General features: G+C 38.2%; 1 protein-coding gene and 1 non-coding gene across 3 annotated transcripts; one reads left to right on the forward strand and one right to left on the reverse strand.

The window, feature by feature from the left end:
- Positions 1-1,969: 1,969 nt before the first annotated feature.
- LOC125887557 (basal body-orientation factor 1-like) lies at positions 1,970-15,912 on the reverse strand. 2 transcript variants are annotated; one of them, XM_049574499.1, is made up of 8 exons: positions 15,697-15,912; positions 11,307-11,578; positions 10,242-10,395; positions 9,863-10,109; positions 7,260-7,360; positions 5,779-5,929; positions 4,580-4,729; positions 1,970-2,010 (listed from the first exon to the last, which is right to left on the reverse strand). In XM_049574499.1, the coding sequence occupies exons 1-7, from the start codon at positions 15,777-15,779 to the stop codon at positions 4,646-4,648; spliced, it is 1,092 nt and encodes a 363-aa protein (XP_049430456.1). In that variant the 5' UTR covers positions 15,780-15,912; the 3' UTR covers positions 1,970-2,010; positions 4,580-4,645. The 2 variants fall into 2 exon arrangements, with proteins under 2 accessions (XP_049430456.1, XP_049430455.1); XM_049574498.1 differs by having other exon boundaries at positions 1,989-2,010; positions 4,572-4,729.
- On the forward strand, positions 5,974-6,045 carry trnac-gca (transfer RNA cysteine (anticodon GCA)). The gene has a single exon. It is a non-coding gene; the product is annotated as a tRNA-Cys (tRNA).
- Positions 15,913-16,862: the final 950 nt, after the last annotated feature.

The following is a 16,862-nucleotide window of genomic DNA, read 5'->3' on the forward strand; positions in this document are numbered from 1 at the left end:
AGCCACCTAAAATAAGTCCCACCTAAAAAACAATACCACTTTAAGTGTGTGCTACACTGGGAGGACTTCCACTGCTCTACCTTTCTGTCAGACAGCCCGTTCTGAGCGGTGAACAGCTTCAGTTCCCCATTTATACTCTCCTCAAAACCACCAGACTCCACTGAGGAAAAACAGTAATTTTAGCTCACTGGTCTACTGGTTAGTTTGTGTTCTTGTGTGAATCCAAACTAACCCTTTTAGATGTCAAAGTCGAACATTAACACAAATAAGGTAAGTGTTGGAGGCAGCAGTACACCAGCAGCTCCTGTGTTCAGACAGCTAAAATTACTGTTTCGTCAATGGAGTCCGGTGGCTTTTAGGAGATCATAGACGGGTAACTGAAGCCATTCACGGCTTCCCAGTCGGAGCTGTTTGTCTGACTGAAAGGTTAAGTGGTGAAAATATTCTCAATGTAGCATACGCTTAAACTTAAAACTAACAATATAACTATTTGAGGCAGTAGTAGACCAGCAGCTCTTGTGTTCAGCAATGTTACTGTTTTTCTCAATGGAGTCTGGTTTTCAAGAGTGAGAGGATGGCTGCATTTTCCCATTGGAAATCATTGCCTGACTACTGATTGCCTCTACTCATCCAGATAATCGGCACTTCTCCATCTTCTCCTCTTCACCACCAGCATCTAGACCCTATTCAACTATGGATTCATCCTCCTTATTCATCATACCATCTCTATGGGGGTCTAATCGTCCACATTTTTCATTCTTATGTGCACATGTTGACAAATAGCCTTTTTCCTACTAAAAAAACAAGTCTCTCCTGATTGAATTGGTTTAAATCAGCAGGTTCATTTGATTTGGAGCAGAGGAGACCTCGGAGAATAATTCGACTCATGGTAAAACCTCCTGAACGTCTGAATTTTAAGTTACCATAAAACCTCAACTAATATCCCAGGCTATTATTTGCTTTAATCACTTAAATCAACAGACCTGTATTGAGGACAGGTGTCTATATGGGACAGGCCTTTAATTTGGATTAACTTGGATTAATTTTTCGAAAAACTCTTTTGATTCTTTCTGATCTGAGGACCCTTACGGACTAAAGGAATATGAAGAACTAACAGGGTAATTGAGGAATGGACACATAATTTGAGGTAGCCATCAACCTGGTTTTATACATCTGCAGAACTCCTATAAAACAGATGAACTGCTTGACAACCAGACCAGGGGTCTTACTGAGACAGACCTTTATTTGTCAAAATGTAGCCACAGCAGGCCAGTAAAAGGGACTAAGCTTTTATTTGAAGTTTTACAGTATTACAGAAAAAGGTGAGCACACATTAGCAGGTGCTGGACTAACGGCCTGTCAGCAACAAGCTGAACAGCGTTAGAGAAACACTGATTTTAAAAGTAAAACTTCACTATTAAGTGTTTTCACGGCTTTTAATCACCTTGTCATCTGTAGATAATTCAGCTCCCTGCAAAAATCTCATGAATAAACACTGAAGGAATCCTAAACGGGAGTTCACGCTTGGCACAAGTAAGGTGAGGTCCATATTCTTTTTCTGAATTATTTATATTTGTTTGAATCACTGTGAATTAAATATGTTGGACTGCTGGTTAGAATCAACAAGACATTTGAGGATGTCAGTTTGGGCTCTTGTGATGGCTTTTGATGGTTTCTGTCATTGTAATTTTAATCAGATCATTGAAAACAATTAGTCAATGGAATAATCATCATAATTATGATTATAAGTTACTTTGCAATCTGTAAATGTTCAGAACAGTAATTAACTACAAATTTACATAAACAGATCAGTAGTCAGAACAGAAGCAGGTTTAAAGTGACTTAAAACTTTATTTTAAAATGGGGTGCTGGGATGAAAAACATCCATCTTTCTTACTGCTGACTGGATTTGGTTCAGCATTCTGCAGAGGTGGAGGCCTCTGAATCAGCCCGCTGAGGAGCTGGAGCAAACAGATCTACAGAGCTGGGTGTCCTCTGGCAGCAGAGTTTCTAGAGGGACAGACAGCAACAGCATTCATAAAAAGAACAGATTATACATAAAAACAACTACTTTTGTAAAACAGGGAAAACAATTATGGCATATTTTTATTTATTCATGGTTAATTGGTTAATTGTGTTCTTGTCCACCTGGCAGCAGCAGAAAGATGCTGTATTGTCACAGTAAGCTGATAAAGCACACCTATACTTATATTAGTATATAAGTACAGGTGTGCTTTATCAGCTATACTTATATTACTATATTGTGATCTTTTGCACATTCCTGCACAGCCCTTTCATTTTAATACAGATTGTGCATATTTTTAATAGTATATTTTTTCATATTTTTTATCTTAAATGTTTATATTACACATCTGTGTTTCTCTTCCTACACGAAGAAACACCAAGACAAACTGTTTCAGTGAACAGTTGCCTGTCTACCAGTGTTGGGGAAGTTACTTTTAAAAAGTAGTGTTTGCTCGTTACTCGTTACTTCTTTAAAAAAGTAATCCCTTACTTTACTTAGTTACCCTCTGTGAAAAGTAACTTTTTACGTTACTCGTTACTTTTACGTTACTTTTATGGTGCTTGACTTTGGGTAGAACCCCATCTCATTTCCTAAATGTTTCCCACTGGTATTTACCACTTTGGTGATAAAATAAAGATTAAAGAGTGAGAGTTAATTTGTGTTAACTAGGCTACATGAATTTGTTACATGACAGATTACTACTACTAATAGCCTATTTGCCAGACCTGCTGCATCACTGAATGAGGAAAATATTAATATTCACAGACACTATCTTTGAACAAATAGCGTCATATTCATGAATAAATCATTTTCTGTTCTGTTATTACGTGTGTAACTGTGAGACTGTGTTTGTGTAATAGACTCATACTTTGCAGTAAGCTACAGACCTGCACGAATAAATTAATTCATTTTCTCTTCTGGTATGGTATGGTAGGTACTTTATTAACCCCTCGGGGGGAAATTTCAATGTCACAGCAGCAATTTAAAATACACAAAATAGGAGCTGCTGCAACAGGCTGCCGTTCACACAGAGCCAGGAAGGTAGGCAGGTTATGATTGTTCTGTTTCTGTTAACACAATGCTGCATTTTATTGATGTTTTGGGGGTCGTTTTGATTTCCTTTGAGGTTCCGGGGTCGTATGTTGCCCATGTTTGAGGTCTGACTAGCGAGGTTAACGTTACATTAAACAACACTTACCCAGCCATACAAGTGCAGTTCGCTGTCAGTATATAGTTGGTCGTCTTGTTCAGAATCAGATAAATCCCGGTATTCAATATCTTGGACATGACCGCAAAGTACAAAATTATACACATCAAGAGTTTTTCATGCGTATAGACGCAGGGTTTCTCCACAAGATATAAAAAAATGTCCGGCCACTGTAGCTTAGGCCATTTCGTTGGGTCGGTGACCCACTGACCCGACATTAAGTACGGGTCAGGAAACCTCACTCCGTTGCTAATTGTTAGCTTATTACAATAAGCTAACCTGTCTTCGGTTGACAAACTGTTAAAATAATCCGAGGAGGCGTGTTTATCTTCCATATTCCTCATACGAGTCTTGATTTTGGCGCTCCTGTCTGTACTGTTGACATGGCAACTGTCACAGTTCCTGCCTAGTGCGCAGCTGAGGCAGACAGGCAGTGTCACCGTCAAATCTGTCCCCGTGAAAAGTAACGTTGTGCCCAACTGACAAAGTAACTACATTCTGTTACCATATTTTCAGTAGTAACGCGTTACACTACTTTTTACCCAATAAAAGTAGTTGCGTTATTTTGTAACGCGTTACACACAACACTGCCGTCTACACATCCAGTATTACAGAGCATTTATTTAACATTTATTTGGAGTCCTGTTTTTGGCCACCTGACTGATATCATTTCAATATTTACCCTTCATTTTGCTCCTTTTTATGGCTCATAAGCTGTTAAATGCTCCACTTTCTTTACCAGTTAGTCACTTTGTCTGCCATTTGCTGCTGGGCTGGTTGTGTATAGTTGGGTTTTTAAGAGCTTTTTGGCTGGAAACAGCTGCCTGCTGCAGCCAGACATTACATTTTGCTGTTTGAATATTTTGACAAGACCAGTTCACAGCTAATCTGGTGATGGTGGCACTCGAGCCTCAGCAGGACTCTGATCCAGCTCAATGTGCTGCTGTCAGGAAACTGCTGCAGTTTGTTCTGGGTGTGTCTTGACAAGATATCAGCTTCCAGGAGTGTTCACACTAGGGTTGCAGTGGTATGCTCATTTTAAGATATACTGTGCCATAAAAATTGACGGTTACCATACTGTGTACATTTGCTAATCTATGATATTGAAAAAAAATGTGACTAGATGGAGGATCTGAACTGTATTTTAGCTATTTTCGAAAGGGAGACTTTTTTCACAAACTTCCATTTTAAAAAATGGTTTCAAAAAGGGTTACTGCAGTCAATCTCAAAATTATTTTTTACACAAAAGTTCATTAAAAAAGTAATTTCAAGTTTAATTATAGTAATAAAATGTTTATTCATCCAAAAATAACCCCTCTGGTTATCACTCTGTAATACCGTGATACCATGAAGTCAGTGGTCAGCGATTTCCATCCTTCACTGCTCTTCTCAGGAAAGTCTTTGACACTGGATCATGTTCCCTGAATGACGGTGCTCTCCAGGATCTCCAGCAGCCTCATTAACTTCTGCTCAGTCTCAGACGACTTCTCTGAGTCCTGCAGAGGACAGATGACATCAGAGCTTTGACTATTAGGGACTGTCTAAACCTAGAAGCACAAATAGGGCTAAAAGTGAATATTGTTTATTTCAATGCATTATTTGCTTGCACATTTAAGGGTTTAAATCTTATGGTTTCTGTGTTTAGTAAGATTACAAATGATGGAAGGTCAGTCAATTTACATATACATCAACTCACAAACAATTTAATAAAAAAATAAATGGCACAGATGGAGGCCTCCCCACAAAAATATAGTTACAATACAGTGTTTTATATTTTTGACCTGTTATCATCTGTGTTTTATATGTTACAGATTGTTGTGCTGCTTTTATGTTTGATGTGTTTCATTATGAAGGACAATAAAGTCATATTCAAGTTCTACCTGTTCAGCCAGTAAAAATGCTTGAGGTTATTCCTGGATCAATAAACCACGTGACAACTGTTTGAACAGATTTCTCAATCAGAATAAATACTGTATGTAACTGTGACATCTCAGCAGTGAAGCTGTTCTTTTCAGTCATCCATGACTGCAGATGTCTCTGGCTTATAGGCAGAAAAATCTGTCTGTTTGTTTGTTAAAAACCATGATATGGCAGCTGCCTGGGTTCGACTCCAGCCTGTGGCCCTTTGCTGCATGTCACTCCCTCTCTCCCCTTTCACACTTGACTGTCCTATTGATTAAAGGCAAAATGCCCCCCAAAAATATCTTTTTTTTAAAAACAAAAAACAAAAACATTATACTTTACATCCTTCTGACTTAAGCTTTGTGTCAGAATATGTTGTAGGTAAGTAACTATGGATGCATATTTTTGCATGTTAAGAGTATGCTGACCTACCGTCCTAGTTAGGATATATGCTGAAAAATGAGGCAGCTGTTCAGTTATTGCTATAGCACAGATGTATCCTTTGGTGGAGAGGAACTGAGCACATTAACTCAAGTATTGCACTTAAAGGTCCAGAGTCTAAACTTTAAAGGGATATAGTGGCAGAAATTAAATACAGTAGGTATATTTTCTTTGGCGTAGTAGTAGGACTGTGTGCTTTTACCATCAGGATGTGTCTGAGAATGATGTCTGCTTCCTGCATGACATCTTCCAGCCGCCTAATCCTCCTGCTCTCCCTCTGGAGCTCAGCCCTCAGCTGACCTGCCTCAGCTGTTTTTTGAGAGCTCTGCTTGGTCACTGAGGCCAGACTCCATCTGAAAACACGAGACACAGAATCACACTGTTATTGCGGGACAGTGGGGGTATAGCTCAGTAGTAGAGCATTTGACTGCAGATCAAGAGGGCTCTGTTTCAAATCCAGATGCCCTCTGACTCAGCTTTAGTATTCTGTTATCTGCTTCCTTCTAGGAATGGAGATTAGGGGTGGGTAATATCATCATATTTTGACAGTACTTTTTGCGATAATGATATTCTTGATGATATGACAAATTAGTAATATATATATATATATATATATATATGTGTGTGTGTATATACATATATAGAGAGAGTGAGATTCAGATTCTGTATACAATGTTAATAGTTCAACTAAATAAAATCTACCACAAATTACACAATCAAAAAGCTCCCAAATACATTAAAAAGTGGGGCATTGGTAGCGTAGTGGATAGTGCTGGCGCCCCATGTACAGAGGCGATGCCTCGCTGCAGCGGTCGCAGGTTCGACTCCAGCTTGCAACCATCTCTGCATGTCACCCCTTGCTCTCTCTCTCTCACCCCCCTTCACTCTGTCCTATACAATAAAGACAAAAAAAGCCCAAAAAATAATCTTAAAAAAAAAAAAAAGTACCCTGGGATCTATATATACATATATAAATCAGTAGGCCTTTTCCTTCTTTATGCTCTGCCATTTCTCCTCTAATTAACACCCTGTAACCCGAGACAGGTTGTTATGCTACAATTACTATTGCATTTTCACATTATATATGTAGTTTTTTGTTGAGCTGCGAGGGTCTTGTAAGTTTACATTACCAAAGGTTTAATTTAATAAATCACTTGACGTATGGTGAGAAAGGAGAGGGAGAGACGCTGTGCTCCTGCCGGCGGAGCCACTGAACAAGTTCCCTCTGCAGGGAGGGCATCTCCCTGAAAGAGTCTTAGAGGTCCGGGGCTGTTCATAAAACATTCAGGATGCCCAGGCCTAACGATGCCACAGTTTGTGCCACACTATTGGACCTTCTCCTCTTTTTGCAACCACGGCAAAGTCCGTAATAATTTCGCTTTTAGCCATGCTTGTTGTTGCCATGGGTAACAGTATGATGTCAATATGTCAACAAGCCAAAATATTGTGAGTATCAGGATATTAATTTTTCATATGATATTAAAAATCATACCGATATTATCGTGAATGAGATGATATGGCACACCCCTTATGGAGATCATGAAGTTGATTAACAATTAGCATGGAAAAGGGTGTTTGAAATTGAATCATGAGGAATATAATTGTTCTTAAAAATGCATCTTATGACAGTAAATGTGAATCTGAACCATCAGTACGCCCAGTAGAGAGAAAGTAAACTTATACTTGATAGCGTCTTCTTCAGCCCGTATCCTCTCATAGGCAGTGGTGAGGTTCTTTAGCTCCCCCCTGAGCTGCTGGAATATCTTCTCTTGCTGTTTCATCTCCTGAAGAAGAGAAGATGTTGAATGATTCTGGCAAAGTAGGACAAGGTTAAGGAAGTTCTATTGCTAACTTTAGGTATAAGCATGCCTTTCATGTGTCTCCAGCTGACCACTTGTGATCAGATTTCATTACTGCCCCGTGCACAGTTATCATGCCCACACATTTGCTGGCTGCTCTGTAGCATTCTTGCTAGATAGTTGTGTCATAACAGCTGGAGATCTCGTGGCAGCAGAATCCAACACCTCTCCTTTCATAGGGCAAAACGAGCGATGGTCATGCAACACTTCATCCAACCCGACATAAAATGGGTGAGTTATAGAGCTTTTACGGCACTGTCACCCAAACAACCACCACGTCCAACACCGATGACACAGTCCTTGTCTGGGACGCATCAGGACACATCAGAGTTTACACTACAAAAGATATGTGGTCAAATGCGTCCTGGACCACCTCCATAAGTGGTTTGAGTGATCAGATACCAATGCGTATTAGTGGTCATTAAGACTTGTATCTAGTGCTGTTCACTTGTGACATGATAATATCAAGTCTAAAATGTCGGGGTGGAGGTAAAAAATCAATATCATGATCTTTCTCATGGCGATGTTGTATTAATACACGGACACCAAGTATCAATCTTTTATTATATCCATTATTAATTTTTACAAATGGGTCAGTGACAAATAAGGATTGGCAAGATGAGCAATTCAAAAATATCTTCAAAAATAGTTTTAAAAGCATGCATCAGATTTGTTAAAATGTGCATTCTGTATTTTTGTTGGTTTTATGTCATTTGAAATGACATTTGCACCATTTTTTGTCAAAAGTAAGACTGAAAGACTGAATGCTCCTGAAAATGTCAAATGGTGTAACCACGAAAGAATGATAAATATTAAATATTTTGTCCACATACAGAAGAGATTTAAGTGTACTTATAAAAAATTATTTAAAGCATTAAATTGAAATAAGATATTTTTGGAATACTATATTTAAATATTAATGCATTTTGGCAATATTGAGCAGGACATATCCTAAAAGCAACCCTTTTTTCTAAATAACGTGACAAATTATGTAAAATTTGTTAGAAAACACAGTGTTGTACTGCAAAAGTGGATTACATTCATTCCACATTTTACTCCACATTTATTTTTAACGGGATGCATTTGCCCCCGTTACCGTTTTAGCTCGTTTTGCGCCTCAATACTGAACCAATTTTAGAACGAGTGGTACCCATTAATCATACGCACACATACACATGGGGAAATAGAGCCCAGGTTGAAAAATAGTTCCTTTAACGAAGTTATCCTTTAACAAAATGACCTCTTAAATGGTGGTTACACAACTTGACACTTCATGCAGTTTACTTGACTTTCATGATTCCCCAAATTAAATTTCATATTTAGAACAATTGTATTCCATTGCCTTTATTTAAAATAAAAAGTAATAATATAAGATCATGCCAAACTAGTTGATATGATGTTTTATTGATTTTTATCGTTTTTAAAGCAGCTGTGCGGAACATTTCGTTTTCGTTGATTATAGCACCCCTTCGGCACTCGGCCTGTGGCCTCGTGCCTACGACTGAATCACAGCCGTGACGATATCACAGTACAACATCACTCCCTCTCATGTGATATTGCTTAATTAACACCTCCTGAATCCAGACACACACACTCACACACATCACATTAGTCACAACTGGACTGGATTGGATTTCTATGCTTTTGCACCTTGTTGTTTTATATTGTCCTTGTCTTCTGTTTATCTCTTTGCACTTACATGTTTGTACTTCTTTTCTTTGGTTTTAAATGTAAAGCATCTTTGAGAGCTGTAAAAGCGCTGTATAAATAAAATGTATTATTATTATTAGTAGTAGTAGTAGTAGTAGTAGTATTGTGGAATGAGCAATTTTATTTTAATCTAATTTCTATTTGTGTACTTCTTTTAACTTATTTTATCTCATGTCTATTTTAATACCACTGTATTATTGTTGACGAGGGGAAGTGTGGTTGTTGTTTTTTTATGAGCTGCTGAACAGTTGAATTTCCCTTCAGGGATGAATAAAGTTCTTTCTATTCTATTCTAAAACTGATGTTGACAAAGTTTTCCTTATATATCCCAACAGTATCGTATCATGATGACCTAAGTATTGTGATAATATAGTATCATGGGTCCTCTGACAATTCCCACCCCTACTTAACAGGCTCTCCATGTCAGTGTCCCCACCGGTCTGAAATATCCTTGTTGTGGACAGACAGAGCTGGCAATTTATTACCTACCGGCACCACAATGGTCTACTACTTTGAAGCTGACTTTTGCCAAATAGCGGCCACAACCGAAAGGCTGCACATGCTATTGTCGCACCCCAACCCTATTAGAATATACCCCACTACGCAGGGGTAGAGCATTCGACTTAAGATCAAAAGGTGTCTGGATCAAGTCCGGGTGCCACCTGAGTCAGAACTGTATCACTTCACTGCAGATACAGTCAGTGGTTGTCCTCCTACCTTCTTGCAGGTGAGGCTCTCTTGGGTAATCTTGTCGGACTCGTCATTTAGAATGTCCCTCTCAGACATAAGATCCCTCTGTTTGTCTTGCAGAACATCTTTCTCCTTCGTCAGGGTCAAGATTTCATCCAGCAAGAACGGGAGCTGTTGCAGTCGCTCAATGTGAACAGCTCTCTCCTTGTGAAGAACCTCTGAGGCCTTCCTCTCAATGCACGCGTCCACTCTGATTTGTTCCTTTTCAATCACACTGTTGTTGGAGGACAGTGTAAACATTTACTGATGAACATTTTGAAGCAAGAATCAAACAAAAGATCAGCATGAAAAATTTCCCTGCAGATGTAATGCTTAACTGTCAGTTTAACTCTGTCCTAGACTTTACTTTGTCATGTCCGACTCTGCTTCTTTCATCACTCTGTAGATGGCAGCTTCATGCTCTTCCCTCTGACTGACCAGCTTTTTCTTCAGAGGCTCTATGTTGGACACCATCTTCGTCAGCAGCTTCTTCTTCTTCTGAAGCTCTGCAAATTTTGCAGCTGAGGGGAAGAAAGGAGTGTAAACTAGGTGGAGTCCCTAAAAACTGTTGTATGCCTGATGCGTGTTCTCATTGGCTCGTGTTGGGTTGGCTGATCACTTAAGCACAATAAGCTAGCAAAACTGCAACCTAAAAAGTTGTTTATTAATGGAATCATTGCCTTAATCCCAAGATCAACCATACAGGAGACCAAACTGTGTTTGGTGTCAAAATACCTATTTGAAAAATAATAAAGTGATTATTCAATAATGAAAATTAAGGATAGACCGATACATCGGCCGGCCGATATATCGGGCCGATATTTGAGTTTTTTACTTGTATCGGCATCGGCCGATACGCGCGTGGGTTCGCGGATTTATTTTTCCCTGGCATTTTTTTCATTTGAAAGTATGTGGTTAAGTTGAACAAAGCTGTTGAATCCTACTGTGTACAGTAGTTGTTGTTTTATTTATGCTTCAGCTTAAATATTTGTTTATTTTATAAAGACATTACTGGAAGATTTAAGAGCACTGAACTCTTTTTTATTTGAATGTATAATAATAATAATAATAATACTAATATTCTACCTGTTCAACCTCAACTTTCCATCTTGATTTAGTATTTTTTACTGTTCAATAAATGTTTTTTATTTTAAACTTGAGACCTGTAATATTTGTTATCATTGTGTCATTTTTTTGATGTAAATTGAGGGAGCAAAAGCAGTATCGGCCCCAAATATCGGCTCAAGAAAATCAGCAGTCCATAATCGGTCATCGGCTAAGGGTGATGGAAAAAAATCGGTATCCGCATCGGCCCTAAAAAATTCATATCGGTCTATCCCTAATGAAAATAATAGGAAGCTGCAGCAACCCCAAGAGGGTGGAAGATGAAACAACTGAAGCTGCTGTGTGACAAACATTTTTACTGTCTCACCCTGCATCCTAATCCCTGAGTTCTGCTCATCAATCTGGTCCTGCAGCTCCTTCATCTGCCGGCTGTGCTGCAGCTTCAGGGAGTCTCTGTCCTGTTCAGCAGCCTGCTGCTGACTCTTTATCTGCTCTGTCAACTCATCCACCGTCCCCTCTTTTGCAGCCACTGAGCGTTTCAGGTACTCAGTGGTGTCTGCCTTGTCCTTCTGCAGCACACAGTACTGAGAGGCAAGGTCCTTGTTCTTTTTCTCAAACTCGTCAGATTCAAGCTGACATCTGCAGGATTAAGATGCGTTATTATATTTAAGACTACACTGAGATTGTTGTTGTTTGGATTAAAATGATAACTTACATAACTGAGAGCATCAGAGTTCTTATCATGTTGAAATTGTTACTCAGGCTTGTCCTAACATTACATCAATAGTGAGTTGAAATATAGTGATAACTCTAGGAACCAGCAGCCAGAGAGGGCCCGTAAAAAAATCCACAAAATGCTTTATTTTGTAACACAAGATCAGCAAAATTTAAATGAGGAACCAATAAATATAGATAATATAGACTTTAGGACTGATAAACCAAGCACCATACATTTTTTTTGTAACCCGAGGTCAGTTAAATGAATATCAACATTGTAGCACTGCTCTTAAATACATGAAAAAACAACAGACGTAAAAGTACGAGACCATGCTTTGCTAAGGTAAATGCTGAAATAGTGAATGTTCAAGAATTTCAGTCATTTTTTAAGCAAATATTTGGAAGTTCTTGCTTCTAAATTGAGAGTATTTGCTGCTTTTCTTTGTCATGACTGATGGTAAATTGAATATCTTTGGATATCTTGCACTGATGGTTTATTAAAACACACAATATCAATAAGAATATAAATATTTTCCCTCAGATTCTACGGAGTTATGATCGGCATTTTTCAACATTTGACAGACATAACAATTTATCAAAGACATCTGCAAATGACCAACTCTTAACATGCAGTTCTGGAGGTAACACATTACAAAAGTAATGTGTTACCTCCAGATGTGTTACAGTAATATATTAAGTTTTAGCTGAAACAAAGTACAACAACAGGATTACAGATTATATCATTACATTTACAGTGTCACATAATGTGTTATCATCTGAAGTAAACAGTTTATTGTTTTCATTTTCCATTCATCCACACTGATCCAAACCACTCCACTTCTGCCAGTGTGCCAACGGAAAAAATATCCCCTGAAAGTTGTTTTCTGTTGTCATGTCATTATACACTACATTACAGAAGTGTGCCAGTGATCAGCACATCTGGGTCATGCCATACTATTATTATGTTCAGTATGTTTCCATTAACACACCTACAACTATTATAGCGCATTACGCTCTGCTTCTGCGTCCTAAGGCTGCCCGAGAGCAGGGTAATAAGGAGTTGGCCTCCGATTCGTTTTTAACTCGTCCTGGTGATCAGCACATCTGGGTGATGTTAGTATATGTTCGATGTGTTTTCATTCATATCCCCTACAGCTGCAGAGCAACACTGGCACACTGTCCCATTGTTATGTAGGCTATATCTCTCTCTCCAGTGCTGCTGTAGCTGACCAGCACACCAGGAACTGGCAGGTGGGTCTTTCACCACTGGTGTTTCAATTTACACTTGTCATAGTTATTTAATTGCATCCCATTCTGTTTGTTGTGCTAAGCTCAACATTTGTTTATTGTGTTTCATATCATAAGCCCACAAATATTTATCTATATATACTATACTATATACTTTGGTCCTCTGCCTGACCCACCTGTTGTCAAAGGCTATTCATTTATTTTAAAAGGGGTAGCATATTTAATGGTTCTATAAGCAGGGGATTTTAATACAAAGTGGTAACCACTGTGTGTGAATGCATGCATGAATGGGTCAGACCTGCGCAGCACTGGATTTGAAATCAACTGAAATAAACTGAAGCTACTGTGCTTTGATTACCTGCTGTGAAAGAACATGACCCTCATCCATTTAAAATCAACATTAGTTCTTCTGAGCTCATTTTGATCAAACTAATGCGAGAGTAGTGTAATAAGTGACTTACTAGTCTACACAGAATAATACTGTTAAGTAACTTATTACTTTCAACTAGTGATACAGTGCCTTCCAAAAGTATTGGAACAGTGAGTCCAATTCGTTTACTTTTGTTGTAGACTGAAAACATTTGGGTTTGATATCAAAAGATGAATATGAGACAAGAGATCAACATTTCAGCTTTTATTTCCAGGTATTTACATCTGGATCTGATACACAACTTAGAAGATAGCATTATTTGTAATGGAACACAAAATTTTTAGGTGAGCAAAAGTATTGGAACATATAAACTTAAAATAGATTTAAGTGAATGAGACTTAATATTTAGTTACAAATCCTTTGCTTTCAATAACTGCATCAAGCCTGTGACCCACTGACATCACCAAAGATCACATTCTTCTTTTGTGATGCTTTTCCAGGCTTTCACCGCAGCCTCTTTCAGTCGCTGTTTGTTTTGGGGAGTTACTCCCTTCAGTCTCCTCTTCAGCAGGTAAAATGCATGATCTATTGGGTTTAAGTCTGGAGACTGACTTGGCCAGTCTAAAACCTTCCACTTCTTGCCCCTGATGAACTCCTTTGTTGTTTTGGCAGTGTGTTTTGGGTCGTTATCTTGCTGCATGATGAAGGATCTCCCACAGTTTGGTTGCATCTTTCTTTAAGTTAGCACACAAAATGTTTCTGTAGACTTCTGAGTTCATTTTGCTGCTGCCATCATGTGTTACATCATCAATGAAGATGAAAGAGCCCGTCCCAGAAGAAGCCATGCAAGCCCAAGCCATGACATTACCTCCACCGTGTTTCACAGATGAGCTTGTATGTTTGGGATCATGAGCAGATCTTTTCTTTCTCCAAACTTTCGCCTTTCCGTCACTTTGGAAAAAGTTAATCTTTGTCTCATCAGTCCATAAAACTATGTCCCAGAATTTTTGAGGCTCATCTCTGTACCTTTTGGCAAATTCCAGCCTGGCCTTCATATTCTTCTTGCTAATGAGTGGTTTGCATCTTCTGGTGTAGCCTCTGTACTTTTGTTCATGAAGTCTTCTGCGAACAGTAGATTGTGATACCTTCACTCCTGCCCTCTGGAGGTTGTTGCTGATGTCACTAACAGTTGTTTTAGGTCTTTCTTTACAGCTCTCACAATGTTTCTGTCATCAACTGCTGATGTTTTCCTTGGTCTACCTGTTCGACGTCTGTTGCTTAGTACACCAGTGGTTTCTTTCTTCTTCAGGACATTCCAAATGGTTGTACTGGCTATGGCCAATGTTTGTGCAATGGCTCTGATTGATTGTCCATCTTCTCTCAGATTCACAATTGCTTCTTTTTCACCCACAGACAGCTCTCTGGTTTTCATGTTGGTTCCACCTCTAAATGCAGTCTGCACAGGCAAAATTTATCGTACCCAATCTGAAACTGAGCTCAGACATTCAGTGCTATTTATTGTTTGAATAATTAGTGTAATTGGGAGACACCTGGGCAACAAAACACACCTGTCAGTGACATGTTCCAATACTTTTGCTCTCATGAAAAATGGGTGGGTTCAAACAAAAGGTGCTATCTTCTAAGTTGTGTATCAGATCCAGATGTAAATACCTGGAAATAAAAGCTGAAATGTTGATCTCTTGTCCCATATTCATCTTTTGATGTCAAACCCAAATATTTTAAGTCTACAACAAAAATAAAGGAATTGGCCTCACTGTTCCAATACTTTTGGAGGACACTGTATGTAATTTATTGCATTTTCAGAGTAATTTGCCCATCACTGTTTACCCTTCACTTTTTATTAATTCTGGATACTAATATAGCTTGCTATATTATATTTATTATATAGTATTTTTAATGTATCAATTATAAGAACGTATTTTATTATATTTACTTTCGCACTTTAATTCAGATGTAACTTATTAACAGTTAGTTATGATCTAAGACTTCAATAATAATAACTCTCAATAATAACTTACCCGAGGTCATAGCTTTGTTCCAGTCAGCTAAGCACGTTTAACTAAATATGTTCTCATGAAATATTGTAACAACATGGCGGTAGTGAAATTGATGTCTAAATTCGTCAATCTCAGTAAGTTAACATATTATGTGTCACAAACTGGTGCTAATGCTAACGTAGCTAGCAACGTTGATGGACTAACGTTACTGCTTTGTTTAATTAATTATAGGTTATATATTCTAAGTTTAAAATATAAAACTATTACATATATCTACATTAACACATCACTTCGTGTTTAAATAAACTACTGGGGACTTAATTCCCCCCAGAAGAGAAGCAGGTCTGCAGTTAACATTAACGTTAGCTAACCTCAGCTAAAGGTTACCGTTAAATCAGTCTTACCTCTCCAGCTGCTCCTCCAGATATTTGATTTGTGTCAAATACATCGACTTTTCTTTGTCCCCAGATATGATTATGTCTGCCATAGTGGTGCCGTTGTCTTTTTCCTGCAAATTCCTCTTGCTTTATATTGTTTCTCGCCGCTTTTTAATCCTCCTTTCAGAGTAATTTCCAAAGAAACTACAAAGAAAGCAATAGAATATGGAAAACTACGTTTCCAGTTACTGCTGCCTTCAGGGACTACTGGGAAAGTTCAAGTCTTTTCAAAGAATAATCTTAGTCTATTGTCATGTTTTTAAACATTTAAATTATAATATAATATAATATATCAGAAACAGTTTAGTTGTTGCTCGGGCATGCTGAGACTGCTTGTTATTTTCTATGCTTGTACATAAATAAATAAATAAATAAATAAATAAATAAATAAATCAACCACGATTCTCCTTTTATGTGTGTATTTTTTTAAATGTATTTTTCTTTCTTTCCTTATGGCACTTTGTAATTTCTGGTTTTACATAACACAGGCTCTATAAATGAAGTTTATCACAATTATTTATTCCATATTGTATTATTTATTAATTTATCTTTTTTAATTGTATTCATTTATTTATTGAACACATGTAGGCTTTATACCTCTGTGCCATTGTCTTGCTCACAAGGCACCACTCTTACACCAGTCCAGTGGCATGATGTTCTGATGGTTTATACCTAATACCTATTGTCATATGATATTTAAGTTGTTCTGATTAGCTCTAGGTACTGTATCATACTGTAAACTGGGGCCTGTATATAGCCCTTGTGCAAATTTTCTTTTTCCTTTTTTGCCTCCTGTCATTGCTAAACATAAGGCTCGTTTGAGATGAACTGTGCCTTTCTGTGAAAGTGGACGAGATGTATGAAATTATATTTGTACGTAAAGTTGCTGCAGGGTTGCAGAATAATCTTGTCGTCCCCGGGGATTCTCAACAGTGTCTCATCTAACTAGGTGTAGAAGGTCTCTTTTCCTTCCTCTTCATTTGGCAGTACATCCAACCGGCCTCACAACTGCAGACTACATGTACTCACGCCAGCTCAGGACCTCCACATCTAGCGTCTTCACCTGTAAGTTTGTCTGTGACCAGCCACCTGGACAGCTGATGGATTGGATTGCAAACCCAATCCCTCTCTGG

Source organism: Epinephelus fuscoguttatus, linkage group LG4 (genome assembly GCF_011397635.1).
Source record: "Epinephelus fuscoguttatus linkage group LG4, E.fuscoguttatus.final_Chr_v1".
Classification (NCBI taxonomy): domain Eukaryota; kingdom Metazoa; phylum Chordata; class Actinopteri; order Perciformes; family Serranidae; genus Epinephelus; species Epinephelus fuscoguttatus.

Coding starts and splice junctions, on each gene's coding strand:
- LOC125887557 (XM_049574499.1), bottom strand. CDS start 15,779: ATGGCAGACATAATCATATCTGGGGACAAAGAAAAGTCGATGTATTTG. Junction 11,579..15,696: donor CTGGAGGAGCAGCTGGAGAG/GTAAGACTGATT, acceptor TTAATCCTGCAG/ATGTCAGCTTGAATCTGACG. Junction 5,930..7,259: donor GCTGAAGAAGACGCTATCAA/GTATAAGTTTAC, acceptor TCGTGTTTTCAG/ATGGAGTCTGGCCTCAGTGA.